The sequence below is a fragment of the Anolis sagrei genome, chromosome 4, assembly GCF_037176765.1.
Source record: "Anolis sagrei isolate rAnoSag1 chromosome 4, rAnoSag1.mat, whole genome shotgun sequence".
Taxonomy (NCBI): domain Eukaryota; kingdom Metazoa; phylum Chordata; class Lepidosauria; order Squamata; family Dactyloidae; genus Anolis; species Anolis sagrei.
In genome coordinates, this window is record NC_090024.1 from 7,639,344 (window position 1) to 7,659,855 (window position 20,512).

General features: G+C 42.3%; 1 protein-coding gene across 1 annotated transcript in view; it reads right to left on the bottom strand.

The window, feature by feature from the left end:
* Positions 1 to 20,512, bottom strand: part of ADGRB1 (adhesion G protein-coupled receptor B1) — a 568,132-nt gene that overhangs the window by 36,573 nt on the left and 511,047 nt on the right. Inside the window, exons 23-25 of the mRNA XM_067467249.1 lie at positions 19,456 to 19,522; positions 14,269 to 14,354; positions 4,791 to 4,889 (exon numbers count right to left, since the gene is read on the bottom strand). Of these exons, the coding sequence (XP_067323350.1) occupies positions 4,791 to 4,889; positions 14,269 to 14,354; positions 19,456 to 19,522 (252 nt within the window). The remainder of the gene's footprint in view (positions 1 to 4,790; positions 4,890 to 14,268; positions 14,355 to 19,455; positions 19,523 to 20,512) is intronic.

Consider the following 20,512-nt stretch of genomic DNA (forward strand, 5'->3'; position numbering starts at 1 on the left):
CCTCTAGAAAGGAAAACCAGGGGCTGATCTACATCTTAGGAGCAGTGAGTTCCCTCTAATTTTTCCAGTCGTTTACCAATAGATGAGTTGTATGAGAGTGCTGCCAGTAAAGAATCTCAGTCAGTGTTGTGTGCAATATTGAGGTAAAGGCTCCAAACAATTTGGATTAGCTTTGGGAAGGAGGAGGTGTAAAAATGAAAGTAGATCTACCAGTCCAACAAAAAATGGACCCACACAATCTCTTTGATCATCTGGAGAGGCCCTACTCGCACTCCCACCTGCATCGCAAGTGTGATTGGTGGGGACGAGAGAGAGGGCCTTCTCGGTGGTGGCTCCTCGACTCTGGAACTCACTCCCTAAGGACATCAGGCATGCCCCAACTCTGACAGTCTTTAGGAGGAGCTTGAAAACGTGGTTGTTCCAGTGTGCCTTCCCAGAATAATGAACCCTTAGCATTATGTCCTCTAAAAGCACTTTATACTGATTTAGGACTGCTTGCACGTTTCCACCACCACCCACCTCCTCTATCTTGTTCATGCCCAACATTATTTTTTTTAAGTTTAATTACATTTGGCCCAGCCATATATTTTAAATGTGTTTTGTGCTGTTGTTCAATGTTTATGCCATTTGTGTATGAGTTTTATTTTAATTGCTTTGTATTAGTATTTGTATTTTGCCTTGTATTGTGGTTGTTATTGCTTGTATTGATGTATTGTGGGCTCGGCCTCATGTAAGCTGCACCGAGTCCCTTGGAGAGATGGTAGCGGGGTATAAATAAATTATTATTATTATTATTATTATTATTATTATTATTATTATTCAGTTCTTGTGGGTTTTTTCGGGCTATATGGCCATGTTCTAGAGGCATTTCTCCTGACGTTTCGCCTGCATCTATGGCAAGCATCCTCAGAGGTGAGGTCTCCCCTCTGAGGATGCTTGCCATAGATGCAGGCGAAACGTCAGGAGAAATGCCTCTAGAACATGGCCATATAGCCCGAAAAAACCCACAAGAACTGAGTGATTCCAGCCATGAAAGCCTTCGACAATACATTATTATTATTATTATTATTATTATTATTATCATCATTATTATATTATATTATTATCAGATGGTTTTGAAAACTGGAGAAGAGGAATGCAACCAGTATCTCCAATCTTCATTGCTGCAGATTCACTAATTTTAGAATAGATGGAAGTATTGAAAATGGCATGAAATGAAAGCAAGAGAAAGAGAGGAACAGATAGCGGGGAAGCTGGTATATTACAGCGGAAGCTGGAAAAATGGCTGGAGAGGGTCTCATTACACTGTAGAGAGCTTTTAAGGAACTTTGAAGCCAGTACTGGGAGCTGAGGTAAAGGAGAAAGAAGAGGCAAATGGAAGAGAAAAGGACAGCTGCATTTAGCAAAGTCCTTTGGAAGCATGCCATGGAATGTGGCAGGAAGGGAAACCAATAAGGGGCGGGTTAGAATGTCCTAAAGCACAATTGAGCAGAAATGTATTTTGGGTGATGGCATCAAGAGGAATGTCATGTACTGAAAGAGAAGCAGCAGAAGTGTGGAAGGTGAAAGAACTCCAATCCTGAATGTCTTTTAAATGCAGGAAAAATACTATTGACACAGGAAGAAACTTATATACTCATTAGGCTTGGGTAACAACGGAAAAATTTGTTTCTAAGCTCATTTCGTTTTTAGGGGGTCCATTGCGTTTCGTTTTTTTAAAGAATTCTGATTTTTTTTCTTTTAAAAAATTCGAAATTTACGAAATTTTGTAAATTTCGAATTGATTCGTTAACAGCGGACGCAATTGCGCAATATGCTAAAAAAAACCTCCAAATGGGACAGGGGGAACTTCTGAAGCTTCCCTCTCCCTCTGTTGTTGACTGTTGGTGTGATAAAACAAACAACTATATTATATTATAGATCTTAGATCTTAGATCTTCTGGGGAGGCCCTGCTTTCTATCCCGCCTGCTTCACATGTGCGGCTGGCGGGTACGAGAGACAGGGCCTTTTCTGTGGTGGCCCCGCGGCTATGGAACGCCCTGCCCTTGGAGGTAAGATCAGCCCCCACATTGATGGTATTTCGAAGAAGATTGAAGACCTGGATGTTCAAGCAGGCATTTGGTTAACTCAGTGCAACGAATGGTAATTGATTAAAAGACTGGCAATATGGACGACGAACTGGATCACGTTTTTAGTTAAGAGTCGAACTGGATTGGTATTGATGTATGAATTGTGTTTTATGTTTTTTATGCTTTTAACTGTATACGGTGATTGTTATATTATGTTGTAAACCGCGTTGAGTCGCCGGTTAGGCTGAGAAACGGCGGTATACAAATATAGCAAATAAATAAATAAATAAATATTATATTATATTATATATTATATTATATTATTATAATATTATATTATTATATATTATATTATATTATTATACTATTATTATATTATATATTATAATATTATATTATATATATTATATTATATATTATGATATTATATTATTATATATTATATTATATTATATTATTGTATATTATATTATTATAATATATTGTATTATATATTATATATTATGATATTATATTACGAAAATAATTACGAAATAATTACGAAAATTGGAAAAATTGTTTCGATTCTTAATTACTCCTCACACTATTCCAAAATGGCTCAATATCGGATCGTAAGCTAATTTAAATACGAATTAATAACGAATTACGAAGTTAACGAATGAAACCGCCCAAGCCTAATACTCATGTATAAGTCTAGAAATGTGAGTCAAAAAATCAACCCCATAAGTTGGATTGATTTATCCATGGGTCAATGTGACTATTCTGCATTATCTCTTTTTTTAAAAAAGGAATAATCCTTTCCATTAAATAGTAATGAAAGGTGAGGCTTTAATCCCTCAAAGGAGAACCCAAAAGAATGACAGACTCCCCCTACTCTCTCCTCCATCGTTAGGAAGTAGTTATGGCTATAAGTGGCTGATGGTCCCAAGGTGACATTTCTACCCACAGGTCATATCAAAATACACACTTTTTGCCCAAAATGTGCCCTCGACTTGTATATGAGATCAACTTATACATGAGCATGTATGGCATGTCAGGTTTTTGGCAGGAGAATGAAAAACTTAATTGGGGGGTTCTATATACAATTGAAGATGATTAAAGGACTAAAGGAGTAAATTTAAGTGGAGGTATGGAATTGCACTCACTAGACTCACATGTACCCATCTCTCTGAACTTTTGCCATTTAATACTAGATGATGACTGAGCTTTCCAGCTGGATACAAACAGGAAATTGTACTTTTTTGGTGGTTGTGCAATTGACATATTTAGTTAATGATGTGGAACCATTTCATATGAGACTCAATCTGGTTGTTAATCATGATAGGATTAAGCCTGGTGTATCAAGAGGGTTTACTTATGTATTGATTCACCACTCAACCATTGATTGTATTGCTATTTTCCAGTTAGGACTAACCAACAGGATTCCATTGACATGGTGGCACATTCTTGGATGGTGCATAACTTTTAACTGATGTGTCCCATGCACCATTTGATTCACTGGTATTTCCAAAACACCTGGGCCTAAAGTGGGAGCCCAAAAAAAAAAAAGAGTTGAAATAACTTCTACATTTTCTGGATGACATATAGAATGCCTACATGCCTGACTTGGCCACGGTAGTCCATGCTCTGGTTACATCCCGTTTAGACTACTGCAACGCTCTCTACGTGGGGTTGCCTTTGAAGACGGCTCGGAAGCTCCAACTAGTCCAACGCTCGGCAGCCATGATACTAACAGGAGCAGAGCGCAGGGAGCATACAACTCATCTGCTGCACCAGCTCCACTGGCTGCCGATTTGCTACCGGGCTCAATTCAAAGTGCTGGCATTGGCCTATAAAGCCCTAAACGGTTCTGGCCCAAGCTACCTATCCGAACATATCTCTGCCTATGAACCCACCAGGACTCTAAGATCTTCTGGGGAGGCCCTGCTCTCGATCCCGCCTGCATCACAAGCACGGCTGGCGGGGACGAGGGACAGGGCCTTCTCTGTGGTGGCCCCTCGGCTGTGGAACGCCCTTCCCATGGACATTAGATCAGCCCCTTCATTAATGGTGTTTTGAAGAAAACTAAAAACCTGGCTGTTTGAACAGGCATTCGGATAAACAGTGCAATGAATACGATGAATATAGGAACGGAATTATGGATGACGAATTGGATCACGACTCTAGTTACGAGACGTTAATGTGTTGTTATTGATGTGTCATTACTTTGTATACTATGCTGTTAATGGTTTTTAAATTGTATGTTGTTATGATTGACTTTTTGCTCTTGTTGTGAACCGCGTTGAGTCGCCTACGGGCTGAGAAACTGCGGTATACAAGCAAAGTAAATAAATAAATACATAGTATCTTAGCCAAAGCAAAGTTCTCCCATAAAATGTGTTTTTTTTATCAGTAGAGAAAACATTTAGAACCTAAATTGATAAACATTAGAAGGCAAGAAAAATGGAATAGGCTGATTGACTTCCATTGAAATATTCAAGTTCTGAGTATCAAAATAGCTTCCCAAGTTTATCTAACTGCGCGTAGCATTTTAAAGAGTAAGAAAGTTAGCCATCTGAATGTAGACTAAGGGAAGGACAGAGGGTAGCAGAGGGGCTGGGTGGGCAGAAGTAACCAAACTGGGTGCAAAAGAGGAGCATGGAAAAGGAGAATCGTAACTAAAAGAAATAATTTCCAAAAAAAAAGGAGAAAGGAAGGAAGTTGAAATTAGAGGAACTAACATGGCGTTACTGGTGGCTGTGGCCGAAACTTCACCGGAAGACACCACTCCACACTTGGAACATTTGAGCGTGATGCCGTAAAGGGGCACTGCCATCTGACTGCAATTAAAATTAAAAGACTGAAACGAAACAAAACACTTTGCTCGTGAACACAAATGAAAAGGAAGGGGGAGAAAAGAAAAGAAAAGAAGGAAGGAGAGGGGGAGAAGAATATTAAGCTAAAATGTTTTGGGGGGAAGGGAGGGAAGCTGAATAAAATAAAATTTGAACCAACAACATCCATAGCTTGAAAGAGAGAAGAGAGAAAGATAGGAACAAAATAACAGAAATTGGGGGGTTGACATTCTCATCTGCATCGCTCTACATGAGGAAAACCATGAGCCCATCTCCCTCCCGTGCTAAATAATTGAAGAGCTGTGTCAAAGTCAATGGGTTTGGATGGAACTGTGTTGGAAAATGATTGACCATTTTTTTGCAACTGTGGTACCACAACACCACCCACTATAGCAGTGGTTCTCAACCTGGGGTCCCCAGATGTTTTTGGCCTATAACTCCCAGAAATCCTAACAGCTGGTAAACTGGCTGGGATGTTCCTCAGATGTTCCTCAGTAGATGTTCCCCAGATGTTCCTGGGATGTTCCTCAGTAGATGTTCCTCAGAGGAGCAAAGGCAATAGCATTGGTTGTGGAGACTACCACTTGTTTTGGGCATCTAATTGTGCCCCCACTGTAAGCCGCCCTGAGTCCCCCCCGGGGTGAGAAGGGCGGGGTATAAGTAAATGAAATAAATAAATAAAATTGTAGGTAGATCCTTCTGCTTGGCCATTCCATGCTGATGGTCCTGCTTATGTTTCTCTGTGATCAAAGTTTAGAGTCCAAATGGGTGAGATGCTATAACGCAGTGGTTCTCAACCTGGATGTTTTTGGCCTATAACTCCCAGAAATCCCAACAGCTGGTAAACTGGCTGGGATTTCTGGGAGTTGTAGGCCAAAAACATCTGGGGACCCCAAGTTGAGAACCACTGCACTATAGCATCTCACCCATTTGGACTCTAAACTTTGATGACAGAGAAACATAAGCAAGACCATCAGCATGGAATGACCAAGCAGAAGGATCTACCAGCAAGTGATAGTCTCCTCAACCAATGCTATTGCCTTTGCTCCTCTAAGGAACATCTACTTGTTGTCATAACCAAGACTTTTCTGTGAGAACTAACAGAGAATGCCCACTTGGTGGTCTTGATGTGATGAATAATTATTTCTGATCCACACAAAATGTTGCAGGAGCACAATGATGTAATTATGTGGAGGAGGTAATACATTAGTATATACCTCTATTATCCCTTCCTTTCTACATGTGCTGTTTTGCTCCTTCTCTATTGGGATGTCCTTTAGTTCAGATCAGGTTCCACTTCTGATCCAGCAACAAACAGGAATGTAAGTTGTTGGTCAGGTTGTTGGTCAGAATTCACAGATAGTCTGCATTGGAGTAAACTTATTGAATTAACTGGATTTATTGATGCTTTGTCTTTCCCAACTGGATAAGAAAAAAAATTAACAGACCACATTGAAAGTTGCTATTTGATATTTTTTACCTCATTTATAGGGTGTCCAATCAAGTCACTTTCCTTGTTTTTTCCCCCACTGCTACTCCCAATTTACACTAGTGGCACATGAAGTTCTAGTTGGTTACGGCCAAGGTTTTAGCCACCATTTTGCTTTACCAGAATCCATCTGAGAATACAGTACCAAGGTGACTTCTGGAGGAAAAACATAGCAGCTAACAACGGTTGCTGGAAATAAGCATTCTACTTAATGCTCCAACTCTCATAGCGTCAGAGGGATTTTCATACTGGGCCTTTTATTCTTGGATAGATACGTAAACCTTCACAAACTCTAATGAATAATTTTACTACTTCTTTTCCTTGTGGCGAGAAAGTAATGCAAACTTTCAGTTTTCAAAAACTATTTGTAGTTTGGAACTCATTCATAGAATCATAGAATCAAAGAGTTAGAAGAGACCTCATGGGCCATCCAGTCCAACCCCATTCTGCCAAGAAGCAGGAATATTGCGTTCAAATCACCCCTGACAGATGGCCATCCAGCCTCTGTTTAAAAGCTTCCAAAAAGGAAAAAAAATCCTATCACAGAACAGAATGCATTTTCTGTTCAGAAATTCCTATTTTCTGCACAAAAAGGTGATTTTGTGCAAAATAGGTCTTCAACTGCAAAAAATCTTACCTGTTTCTAACATTCTCTGTTTCAAGGTTTTGGGACACTCAATAAAAATATTTTGGATCAATTCTGGGATTTTAAAAAATCCCCAATTATGGGTCAAAGTTAGAGATGTTGAGAAAGAGAAAGTTCAACTGTAATAGAAAATGTATAAAGACATGGAGGCACGGTGGAATCTTGTTGATTTGCTGTCATATTATATTTAGCTATATAGTTCCTAAAGAGTGAAATAGATGGGTTGTTGTAAGTTTCTTTGGGCTGTATGGCCATGTTCCAGAAGCATTCTCTCCTGACATTTCGCCTGCTGTAGATGCAGGCGAAATGTCAGGAGAGAATGCTTCTGGAAAAGCCCCCCAAAAAAAACCTTACAACAACCCAGGGATTCTGGCCATGAAAGCCTTCGATAATACAGTGAAAAAGATCTCATCTCACATAATTTGATAAGGAGAATGCATCAGTTGACTCCTTTGCTATACATCTATTAAATACATTTGCATTCCAAATCTTTGCAGGAATTCCTTTTCCAACACAGTTCCAAAAATCCAAAAAACTGGGCTGAAAGCAGCCAGGAAATTGACCCAGCTCTGAGTTTTCCAGATCTTTTCTGCATTTCCGACAAGTAACACATTTCAAACAGGGCAAGAGACTGGTCAACCCCTTCAACATGGATAGCACATCTTTAAACCATTTCACATGCAAGCAAAGAAATTGACAGAAAAGGAAGGGGAGAAGATATGAAAAGTGAAGCCCCACATTTTCCTCGGTGTTTTTCATTTTCAGATCACATTCAACACTGTCAATAACCAGCCAGAGGAGGAATTCATAGAAACATGGCTGCATTTTACTAAGATCAGGAATTGCAGTTGAGAAGTTATTTAGCTGTGTGGTTTGATACTGGATTCATGTGTAACACAGATATGCATAATACCCCACGTGAAGGATAAGCAGAGTGTGACCTAGTTCTTATTCTTTTCAAGTTTTGTGATGATTCTCTGCTCTGTGTCCCACACTAACCACCTTCTCATCTAAATAATGGAATTCTCAAATACCTTTTGGTATGTTTTCATATATGCAGGTGCAGCTGTGGTAGATGGGCTCTTTCAAACCAGTCGATGGCCAGAGGATTTGGTGGGACTTGTACTTACAGTGGAAAACAAGCTTGCTCCCTTTTCCCTATGACTTCCCCTCACATATTTATACATGGCTATCTTGTCTCCTCTCAGCCTTCTCTTCTGAAGGCTAAACATGCCCAGCTCTTTAAGCCGCTCCTCATAGGGCTTGTTCTCCAGACCCTTGATCATTTTAATTGCCCTCCTCTGGACACATTCCAGCTTCCCAATATCCCTCTTCAATGGCGGTGTCCAGAATTAGATATGGTATTCCAGGTGTGGTTTAACCAAGGCAGAATAGAGCATGGGGAGTATGACTTCCATGGATCTAGACACTAGACTCCTATTTATGCAGGCCAAAATCCCATTTTAGCTGCAGCATCACATAGTTGGCTCATGTTTAACTTGTTGTCCACAAGGACTCCAATATCTTTTTCACATGTACTGCTGTTGAGCCAGGAGTTTCCCATTCTGTATGTTCGCATTCCCTTTTCTCTGCTGAAGTGGAGTGTCTTGAATTGTCCCCATTGAACTTCATTTTGTTAGTTTTGGCCAATCATCTCTCTAATCCAGGGGTCCTCAAACTAAGGCCTGGGGGCTGGATGCGGCCCTCCAAGGTAATTTACCTGACCCTCGCTCAGGGTCAACCTAAGTCTGGATCGACTTGAAAGCACACAACAACAACAACAACAATCCTATCTCATCAGCCAAAAGCAGGCCCACACTTCCCACTGAAATACTAATAAGTTGATATTTGTTAAAATTGTTCTTCATTTTAATTATTGTATTATTTTAAGTGTTTTTTTTGCACTACAAATAAAATATGTGGTGTGCATTGGCATTCATTCATATTTTTTTTCAAATTATAATCCTGCCCTCCAACAGTTTGATGGACTGTGAACTGGCCCTCTGTTTAAAAAGTTTGAGGACCCCTGCTTTAATCTCTTAAGATCATTTTGGATTCTGTTCCTGGAGTATTGGCTATCCCACCCAATTTGTTGTCATCTTCAAACTTGAAGATCATGCCTTCTAAGCCTTCATCTAAGTCATTAATAAAGATGTTGAGCAGGACCTACACTTATGAGACGCTTGTTGCCTGCTCCTTCTCCATTGACACAAGGGAACCATTTGGTTCCCACAATGTTGAGGAGATCTCCCAGAGCTCTGTGGCTGTTCAGCAATGGTGATAATGACAGGGAAGGTAATGGGATGGTCCAGTGGGCCTGAATTGTGGATTGTTTGACTCATCTGTGCCACCACTGTGAGTCAGCCACAGATTGTGTGGCCATGTCCAGGACCAGTCTGGAACATTACCACTTTAACTGCAGGTTAACTAGATTAGTCCTAAAAGAGTCTGGACAGGAATTATGTGCCCTGTGTTTCTGTTCACAACAAATATTTGTCCTGTAACATATCAGCAGGTAATGCCTAGAATCTTGTTGGTGGAGGCGCAGCTGGAAGAAGAAGAAAGTGGAGTTGGAGAAGTCGGTGCTGCAGTCCCAAAGGAAGATAGGCATTGGAACAATATGGTGCTCAGAGTTGGCAAATTTGTGACCATGTTGTTTTCTCTGAACACTTTTGCATGTAACCCTCATTCTTTTCTCTGAGGCAAATGCAGAAATGACATCTGCCTAGTTCTTCCTGGGGGAAATCTCGGAGGAGGAGTAGCCTCATTTTTTAAATGTTCAAAGGACTCTCCTGTGGGTTGGGCTGCAGCAGAGGGAGTGTGCTGCAGTGAATTCTTTATATTACGCACAGGAAGGTCTGGCCACACGAGACTATTTGGGCATGGCTTCAGAACAGATTGTAGAATCCAGCTCTGCTCTTTGGCATTCTTTTCACTGGAGAAAAGTAAGAAGCTTCTGCATGTAAAGTAGGGAGGTAGGCAGCCCTGTGGGGACCAGGAGACTTTCAGAATTCGTATCACAACAAAGTGCAACTCCGGAGCAAATCCAAAGACAGTAGACCCTCAGTTCACCAGAAATCACAAGTAGCTGGAAAAGTTGTACTTTAAAAAAATAGCTATCTTTATAATACAGTAAAGCAGCAAAATCTTCAGTTTTATTTGTCTTTACTTCCTTTTAACAGCTATATTTCAATATCAATACATAGTTTATGATGTAGGATATTAATATGGAATATAGTATTAGTTAGGTAAAGGTAAAGGTAGTCCCCTGACATTAAGTCCAGTCATGTCTGACTCTGGGGTGTGGTGCTCATCTCCATTTCTAAGCCGAAGAGCCAGCGTTGTCTGTAGACACCTCCAAGGTCATGTGACCTTCCCACTGGAGCGGTACCTATTGATCTACTCACATTTGCATGCTTTCGAACTGCTAGGTTGGCAGAAGCTAGGGCTGACAGCGGAAGCTCACACCGCTCCCTGGAATCAAACCTGCGACCTTTCGATCAACAAGCTCAGCAGCTCAGTGCTTTAAACCACTGCGCCACCGGGGGCTCCCTATAGTATTAGTTACACCTATTTAATAGGAACTCTTAGGCTTGTGCATTTTGGCCTAACATTGATCTCTTTCTTCTGGCTGGATTCTGGTAGACCCCAGTAACCATTTACACGCACCTCCTGAAAATGGGCAGGTAGCCGAGTAGCCAGATGTGGCCAGATCTGGGCCATTGGTGGCAATGGGAACTTACGAGGCTCCCCTTTCCATTTCTGGGATCCCTTTCCTTTTTCCCTTGGGTTTCAGCAACAGGAGTAAGAAAACACCCTATACACCCCATTATTGGGGGGGGGGGGTTTCCCAGGCTCCACTTCCTGTCATTTTAGGCATCATTTGTCCTTATATCCTTCACTAAGACCTGGTTTAAAAGCATCAGTTAAGATACCACTCTTTCTGCTATCCTTTCCCTTTTGTCTGTAGAGAAGACCTGGGTTTAATGCTACATTAAAGCTGTTTCTACTCTAGAGGAGAGGTACTGCAGGCAGGCACACACACTGTCTCTCCCTGCAGCACACACACAGCTTTCCAAGGCATTTTAAGGAGGCCCTGGGAAGGAAAAGCAATAGCCTGGAGCTATCTATTCTGGGCTTCCTTAAAAAAACCCTCTTTTTTCACTATTGCAGGCCCTGCCTGGTGTGGCACACTTCAATCTCCTTTCTGCTTTGGGTTTAATGTTTTGTTAAAGCTGTTTCTACTTTCTACTCCAGAAGAGAGGTAACTAGATGGTAGTCATTTTGCATTATTATTATTATTATTATTATTATTATTATTATTATTATTAAATTATTAATGCAAAGATACAGAACGGGGGACAATGCTTGGCTCGAGAGCAGTACGTGTGAAAAAGATCTTGGAGTCCTCCTGGACAACAAGTTAAACATGAGCCAAAAAGGCCAATGGGATTTTGGCCTGCATCAATAGGAGCCTAGTGTCTAGATCCAGGGAAGTCATGCTACCCCTCTATTCTGCTTTGGTTAGACCACACCTGGAATACTGTGTCCAATTCTGGGCACCACAATTCAAGAGAGATACTGACAAGCTGGAATGTGTCCAGAGGAGGGCGACTAAAATGATCAAGGGTCTGGAGAACAAGCCCTATGAGGAGCGGCTTAAGGAGCTGGGCATGTTTAGCCTGAAGAAGAGAAGGCTGAGAGGAGATACGATAGCCATGTATAAATAGGTGAGAGGAAGCCACTGGGAGGAGGGAGCAAGCTTGTTTACTGCTTCCTTGGAGATTAGGAAGAACATGAGGAAGAACTTCCTGACTGTGAGAGCCGTTCAGCAGTGGAACTCTCTGCCCCGGAGTGTGGTGGAGGCTCCTTCTTTGGAAGCTTTTAAACAGGATTGGATGGTCATCTGTCAGGGGTGATTTGAATGCAATGTTCCTGCTTCTTGGCAGAATGGGGTTGGACTGGATGGCCCATGTGGTCTCTTCCAACTCTTTGATTCTATGAGGAGGAGCAGCAATAGGCTGCTGTGTGATCCCATTATGGATGGGAAGCCGTGATGGCTGGGCCCTTGCCATTATGGCCTTCCAAAGAAGCCAAAGGAAATGACTAAAAAGAGATCTTGCTCAAGTTAGTAACTTTCAAGTGATCGGAACCTACATTTATCCAGCATCTGGTTATCCAGTGCTGGTTAACTGAGAGTCTACTGTACTTCTATTTTCCTCTGCACTGCCTCTCAAAATGGAGAAGTTAAGTAACACCATGTAACTTCCTATCACTATTTTGGCAGGGACTGCAGAGGAAATGATTGCAAAGGCAAACCTTTCCTCTGCAGAGTGTCTCAAAATAGCAGCAGAAGATGGATCTCTTTCTGTTGTCCCTTTGAGAATGGCTAGAGAAGATAACAAGCATTGCTAAAGTTTTGGAAGCACCTCTGGGGGTGAGGTATGGTTATCTTTGAATGAGTAAGGGAGCTTTTTGTATGGTTGGGTTGTTGTAGGTTTTTTCGAGCTATATGGCCATGGTCTAGAGGCATTCTCTCCTGACGTTTCACCTGTATCTATGGCAAGCATCCTCAGACGTTGTGAGGTCTGTTGGAACTAGGAAAAGGGGTTTATCTATCTGTGGAATGACCAGGGTGGGACAAAGGACTCTTGTCTGCTGGAGCTAGGTGTGAATGTTTCAACTGACCACCTTGATTAGCATATAATGGCCTGACAGTGCCTGGAGCAATCTTTTATTGAGAGGTGATTAGAAGTCCTTGTTTGTTTCCTCTCTGTTGTGCTGTTGTAATTTTAGAGTTTTTAAATACTGGTAGCCAGATTGTGTTCATTTTCATGGTTTCCTCCTTTCTGTTGAAATTGTCCACATGCTTGTGGATTTCAATGGCTTCTCTGTGTAGTCTGACATGGTGGTTGTGAGAGTGGTCCAGCATTTCTGTGTTCTCAAATAATATGCTGTGTCCAGGTTCGTTCATCAGGTGCTCTGCTATGGCTGACTTCTCTGGTTGAAGTAGTCTGCAGTGCCTTTCATGTTCCTTGATTTGTGTTTGGGTGCTGCATTTGTATGGTTTCTAGGCAAAATAAATGCCCCAAACTATAACATACTTTAAAAACAAATGTGGGTTGGAGGGCTTTGAGGAATTAGTGTAGGGCTTCTGGGGCCACATGCTGTCCCCTTTACTCTAAATCAGGCATGAGCAAACTTTGGCCCTCCAGGTGTTTTGGACTTCAACTCCCACAATTCCTAACAGCCTACTGTTTTCCCATTCCTGCTCTAAACCGTACTGTTATTTCCAACCAAAGTAGTGCCATTGAATCTATTTTATTAACCTATATATCCACCTACCATTCAAGTATTTATTTAATGTGTATATTTCCTTTGGGACAAACCAATAGAATTTCTGCTGGACCTGTTCCTATCTTGATCCTAAGCTGGCAGGAGATATGAGGAGATATGATAGCCATGTGAGAGGAAGCCACAGGGAGGAGGGAGCAAGCTTGTTTTCTGCTTCCCTGGAGACTAGGATGCAAAACAATGGCTTCAAACTACAAGAAAGGAGATTCCATCTGAACATGAGGAAGAACTTCCTGACTGTGAGAGCCGTTCAGCAGTGGAACTCTCTGCCCCGAAGTGTGGTGGAGGCTCCTTCTTTGGAAGCTTTTAAACAGAGGCTGGATGGCCATCTGTCGGGGGTGATTTGAATGCAATATTCCTGCTCCTTGGCAGAATGGGGTTGGACTGGATTGCCCATGAGGTCTCTTCCAACTCTTTGATTCTATGATTCTATGACTGTGAGAGCCGTTCAGCAGTGGAACTCTCTGCCCCGGAGTGTGGTGGAGGCTCCTTCTTTGGAAGTTTTTAAACAGAGGCTGGATGGCCATCTGTCAGGGGTGATTTGAATGCAATATTCCTGCTTCTTGGCAGAATGGGGTTGGACTGGATGGCCCAGGAGGTCTCTTCCAACTCTTTGATTCTAATTGTGTGAGTTCACACTGCATTCCGTGTTGCATTTGTGTTCTTTTAACAAACCACACAAGGGTGAAAAAGAAATCGCTTTCTCCTCTCTCTCTTACACACGACTGATTTCGCCCTTCTTTTTCCCCCCAATTGACCTTTTTCAGACAATCGCTCATGTTTTCTTCCTCCTTCCCTGACTGGTTACCAAGCGTGACTTATTAATTTCCGGTTTTCACCCATTTGCTTAGAGGAATGATTGATATAAGGCATACCCTGCCCGTTCCTTCAGTTTCTTATCTGTTATTCCATCTTTGGATACAAGTTTGTTAAACACCAGAATACCAATAACCATGTTCACCTGTTGGAAAAGAAACAAGAACAGATAGGTTTGTTTGGAAGCCCAATACACATTCAGGTCAAATTCAGCAAGACAATCCTATATTAACGTGCATTCACAGATTTCCTTGTCCTAAGTGAAAAACAAACCATGGATAAGATCCTGCATCAGAAACATACATCTATATAAATAAAAATGTAATGTTCTGGGTTGTTGTAGGTTTTTTCGGGCTATATGGCCATGGTCTAGAGGCATTCTCTCCTGACGTTTCGCCTGCATCTATGGCAAGCATCCTCAGAGGCACCTCACTACCTCTGAGGATGCTTGCCATAGATGCAGGTGAAATGTCAGGAGAGGATGCCTCTAGAACATGGCCATATAGCCCGAAAAAACCTACAACAACCCACTGATTCTGGCCATGAAAGCCTTCAACAATGTAATGTTCATTTGTGGGATTAACATAACACAAAAACCACTGGACGAATTGACACCAAATTTGGATACAATACACTTATAAGGCCAACGAGTAACCATCACTCATAAAAAACACTTAAAAACACAACAGAAGAGACTTTAAAAGCCAAAAAATAAAAATACCATACACACACACATATATATATAGAAACAAACACACATATATACACATATAAACAAAAATATACACACACATAAGCGCACAAAAACACATATACACAACTGGGCCACAGCAACGTGTGGCAGGGGATGGCTAGTCTAAAATATATTTACATTTTTGAATGAAATGTGCCCATAATCAGCCTTTAACATGAATAATTTCTGATACTGTTGCAGATTTTACAAACACACACACACACACACAAACACAAAGGAGTGTACTCATGATATTATGGCTATGATGTTTCTCCCCATTTGGCATCCAAACCTCACCTTGAAGTCAAGCTAATAGATCTCAGAAACAATGAGAAGAAACACTTCTGAGGGGTTTCTGTGGGTTTTCTGGGCTGTATGGCCATGTTCCAGAAGCATTCATAGAATCATAGAATCACAGAGTTGGAAGAGACCTCATGGGCCATCCAGTCCAACCCCATTCTGCCAAGAAGCAGGAATATTGCATTCAAATCACCCCCGACAGATGGCCATCCAGCCCCTGTTTAAAAGCTTCCAAGGAAGGAGCCTCCACCACACTCCGGGGCAGAGAGTTCCACTGCTGAATGGCTCTCACAGTCAGGAAGTTCTTCCTCATGTTCAGATGGAATCTCCTGACGTTTCACCCACATCTATAGTAGGCATCCTCAGAGGTTGAGGAGTCTGTTGGAAACTAGGCAAGTAAGGTTTACATATCTATGGAATGTAAAGGGTGGGAGAAAGAACTCTCTTCTGTGAATGTAAACACCACTTGCCTAGTTTCCAACAGATCTCACAACCTCAGAGGATGCCTGCTATAGATGTGGGTGAAATGTCAGGAGAGACTGCTTCCGGAACATGGCCAGACAGCCTGGAAAAACCCACAAAAACCCCTCAGAAGTGTTTCTTTTCTAGATACTTCAGTATGATTCTATACTATGAGAGACTGTTTCTGGAACATGGCCATACAGCCCGGAAAACTCACAGCAACCCAGTAATTCCTACCACGAAAGCCTTCAACAACACACTTCTGATGGATTTATTTTTGGAGCATGGGTAGATAATAGGCCTGTGCGGTTTCGTTCGTTAATTCGTTATTTCGTTATTAATTCGTTATTTTTACCACTTCCGACGCGATTTCAAAACACATTTTTAAACCCGGAAGGGTTTAAAAATATCGAAACAGCAGCCCCATATATTTTACGAGCTTCAGCTCGTGTCGTTAATGGGATGGAGGCTGCTGTGCTGCTGGTGCCTGGGAGCCAATCCGGCGGGGCGAAGGGGCGGCGCGAGCGCACACCCAGTGAGCCAAGCACCGCCCCTGCCTGTTGGGCGCCCGGCCCGCGCGCGCTCACCCTTACAACCGGCCTCCGCGCCATCCAATCGGCTCCGGCTCCTGCGCCCTCCTCCTCCTCCTCCTCCTCCTCCCAGCTGTGTTGCAGGAAGTGCCAGGAGGAGGAGGAGGAGGGCGCAGGAGCCGGAGCCGATTGGATGGCGCGCGCGGCTCCGGCTCCTGCGCCCTCCTCCTCCTCCTCCTGGCACTTCCTGCAACACAGCTGGGAGGAGGAGGAGGAGGAGGAGGGCGCAGGAGCCGGAGCCGCGCGCGCCATCCAATCGGCTCCGGCTCCTGCGCCCTCCTCCTCCTCCTCCTCCTCCTCCCAGCTGTGTTGCAGGAAGTGCCAGGAGGAGGAGGAGGAGGGCGCAGGAGCCGGAGCCGATTGGATGACCATGTTCCAGAAGCATTCTCTCCTGACATTTTGCCCACATCTATGGCAGGCATCCTCAGAGGTCTGTTGGAAACTACTAGGCAAATGGAGTTTATCTATGGAATGTCCAGGGTGGGAGAAATGAAAGCCATTCAATGCTAATCAAGGTGACCATTACTGCAACATTCACACTTACAAAATGTTTTGTAAATATTTACGAAATTTCGTAAATAACAAAACATTTTTTTGGAAAGTTTTGTAAATATTTTAAATATCGAAACAAAAAAAACACCCCAATTACAAATCGATTTTAGAAACAAATTTTTTCTTGATCAAACAGGCCTAGTAGATAAGTTAAACCTTGAATATTGAGTCAATAGATAAGGGAGTTACAGTATATATTGTTTTGCAAAAAGTCGTGAGCTCGTATTTTTTGTGTGCCTGCAGTGTTACTTTATGTGCAAAGTAACTATCTGATGTCCTTTAAGAAAATCTTGAAATGTTTGCAAAAAGGACATGTCAACAATATGCAAAAAAAAATCCCATAATCTATGGATGAGGGAGATTGTGTTCAATTTTTTTGTTCTTGAATGAGATAAAGTAAGATTTCCATCCTTCTGGATCAGCCACCCCTTTCATCATGCCTTGCTATGCCTCTCCCCCCATGCCCCCCAGCCAGTTAAGCTTCACTTAAGAGCAGTTATTGGCAAATCGGAACTGTCAGCAGGACTTTGGCCAAGGTCAGAGAAGCCTAGATTGCTTCCGCAGCAGATTCAGAGCTCGGGTGCCTTTCCCATGATGAACGTTTCGTGTCTGGGAAAAGCAGACCTTGGAATCCAACCAATTTTTCAGGAGAGTGCCAAGGAATACTAATTGCGGGAGACAACCAGTTCCTCTACATGAGAAACGGCGGGTCTCTTCAAGTCAATGCTTTCATAGGCCACCTCTCTACGTTCCCTTTAAATGTCACCCCAAAAACTCCTGAAAGGCATTTGGATCCAGGGTGGGAAGCCCACCAGGCCAATAGCCTTTGGAGATGTGTTGCTATAGGTCAGGGGAAGTTTACCCATGCCTGACCTATATGTTGTCTCAAACCTTGCAAACTTCTGATATTTCCTGTGTCATTTAAGCACAAAGTCAGTTTATCAATAAATTAACTACGGACCCTTCCACACAGTCCTATATTCCAGAATATCAAGGCAGAGTTTGGACTCAGGCCCCTTCCACACAGAAAATCCCACATTTTCTGATTTGAACTGGAATATATGGCAGTGTGGACACAAATAACCCAGGAAGCTTCCAGATAGGCACTTATCCCAGGAGCATTCACGGTTAAAAAATATGAATGTACCTGGGGCTGTGCTTTCTGGGGTGAGCGTCCAGATCTTTTCTTGGAACTTTCTGGGAGAACATCTGGACACTGTAACTCGTAGAATCATAGAATCAAAGAGTTGGAAGAGACCTCATGGGCCATCCAGTCCAACCCCTGCCAAGAAGCAGGAACTCCCTCTCCAAAAGCCCCCCAAAGCCATTTAAAAAACAAAAGAACTCACCTGGCCTCCACATTAGAGGGCTGCCGGAGCTCTCCTGGTGTGTAGAAATAATGCACCAAGAGTAAGGGGGGGTGGCAGAAGCAATCCCCCCCTTTCTCCTGGCGCATCATTTCTACACACCAGGATAGCTCCGGCAGCCCTCTAATGTGGAGGCCAGGTGAGTTATTTTGTTTTTTAGAAGCTTTTGTTTTTTTTTAAAATGGCTAAGTCAGCCCAGAAAACTGTGGGACTACTGTCTACACCGCCCCCTCAAAAGTCCAGAACTTTTGAGGGAGCAGTCCAGATACCAGAAGCACTGGGTTGATCCCACACCTTCCAAGAAGGCATGGAATAAACCCACTAACAAATTAATTCGCCACAAACCAGGGTTTTACTGGTTTGTGGTGAATTAATTCAGGTTTACCCTAGACATCATCTGGACAGCTCCCTTTTAATTGCAGGAACTCCCACATTAAAGGGGCTGTCTGAATGGGCCCCCAGTGAAAAGTAGGTATTTTGGGATTTTCTGCCTTGATATTTTGGGATATACGGCTGCGTGGAAGGGCCCTACATTTCCAGATAAGTAATTCCAAAACAAAGTGTCCTCCATGTATTGTCAAAGGCTTTCATGGCCAGAATCACTGGGTTGTTGTAGGTTTTTCCGGGTTATATGGCCATGTTCTGGAAGCATTTTCTCCTGATGTTTCACCTGCATCTATGGAAAGCATCCTCAGAGGTAGTGAGGTCCTCACTACCTCTGAGGATGGTTGCCAAAGATGCAGGCGAAACGTCAGGAGAAAATGCCTCCAGAACATGGCCATATAACCCGGAAAAACCTACAACAATCCAAAGTGTCCTCCAGTTACAGCACTGCCTTATCTTCTTCACAATAGTTTATTTTTGTATCATGACACCCCCCCCCCTTTTAAATAATGAAAGGTTACTAAAAGCTTGATTCCTGGAGTCTTTGTTTAGTTAAAAAGCCTACTAGTTCCTGATAGCAGCTAAACTTATCATTTCTCTAAGAAGCAAACCATTCTTTAATCTCCTCCTTCTTTCCCAAAGTTTCTAGCTCAAATTTACTGAGCTCTATAGAATTCATACTCTTAATTAATCTAGAACAGGATTCATGGGGAGAAAGGATCATAGCTTCACTACTTCTGCTTTCCTAAGGGTTATTTCATTTTGAGAAAGCCATTAAAATGAGAAATGGAAGTGAGGGGTGAAAACATGGATAAAGACCACATAGGAGGAAAATGCTCATAGGCGGGGATAAAATACCAAAACGACGGCCGCTGCGGGTCCCACAAAGGCATACAGCAGGCCTCCTTCCAAAGAGAGCCAACAGCTGGAAGAGAAAAAAGGAAGAAAAGAAAGGTTAGGGCAGAAGCAATGCTGGTCTCAAAGCCCAACAAAGCCATTAATATCACAAAAAGACTATCCTAACTCAATTTGACCAGAGACTTCTTAAGGTAATGGCTGAGCATTTTTCTGTAAAGCAGAAAGTGATGTTCAAGTTCATGTCTGAGAAAAGGGAGTTGCATGGGCCATCCAGTCCAACCCCATTCTGCCAAGAAGCAGGAATATTGCATTCAAATCACCCCTGACAGATGGCCAACCAGCTGTTCTACAGTATCCATACTGTTCTACTGCAGAATACTGACACTGAGCAAGCAATGACTTCTGCTTCTGTCCTTGCTTATTATCCCTTGTATGATACGGGGTGTTCAATGGCTATAACAAATTGTACATTGAGAGCACCAATGAATTGTTCTGCACTATTCAAGAATATGCAAATCCATGTGAAATGATGATACTAATCAAACTTCACTTATGCCACCATCAATTGAATATATAATTCACACAATGGCAATAAATAAGTAAATAAATAAATGGCAATAAATAAGTAAATAATACAGGGCAATGTGTAATGAAATGTATACATGTGCATGATGCTGACAGAATTTTGGACAAAGATTGTTGATGTCAAAGAAGTTCTCCAGACTTTGGTTGCCACAGTCAAGCTAGCGGGGTTCTCCTCTCCCACTCCTAATATTGGGTATTGCACCAAGTTTTGTTCTTCTGTTGTGAACATATGTCCAGTCTGATTCATACCAAGCTACATAGATTTCAAAGACAAGTATCTGGCAGAATGCTTTTAAAACATCATTGCTGAAAAGGTCACTTGAAGGTGAACACCTTCAATTTCTCCCAGATTCATCAAAAGTAAACATTGATTGACTTTAGGTTCCTCTTTGAGAGATTCCTTTGAGGTGATGCTTAGGTCTGTTTTCCTCTGAGCTTTTGGGAATCTACCACATGGACATCCCAGGTCCCT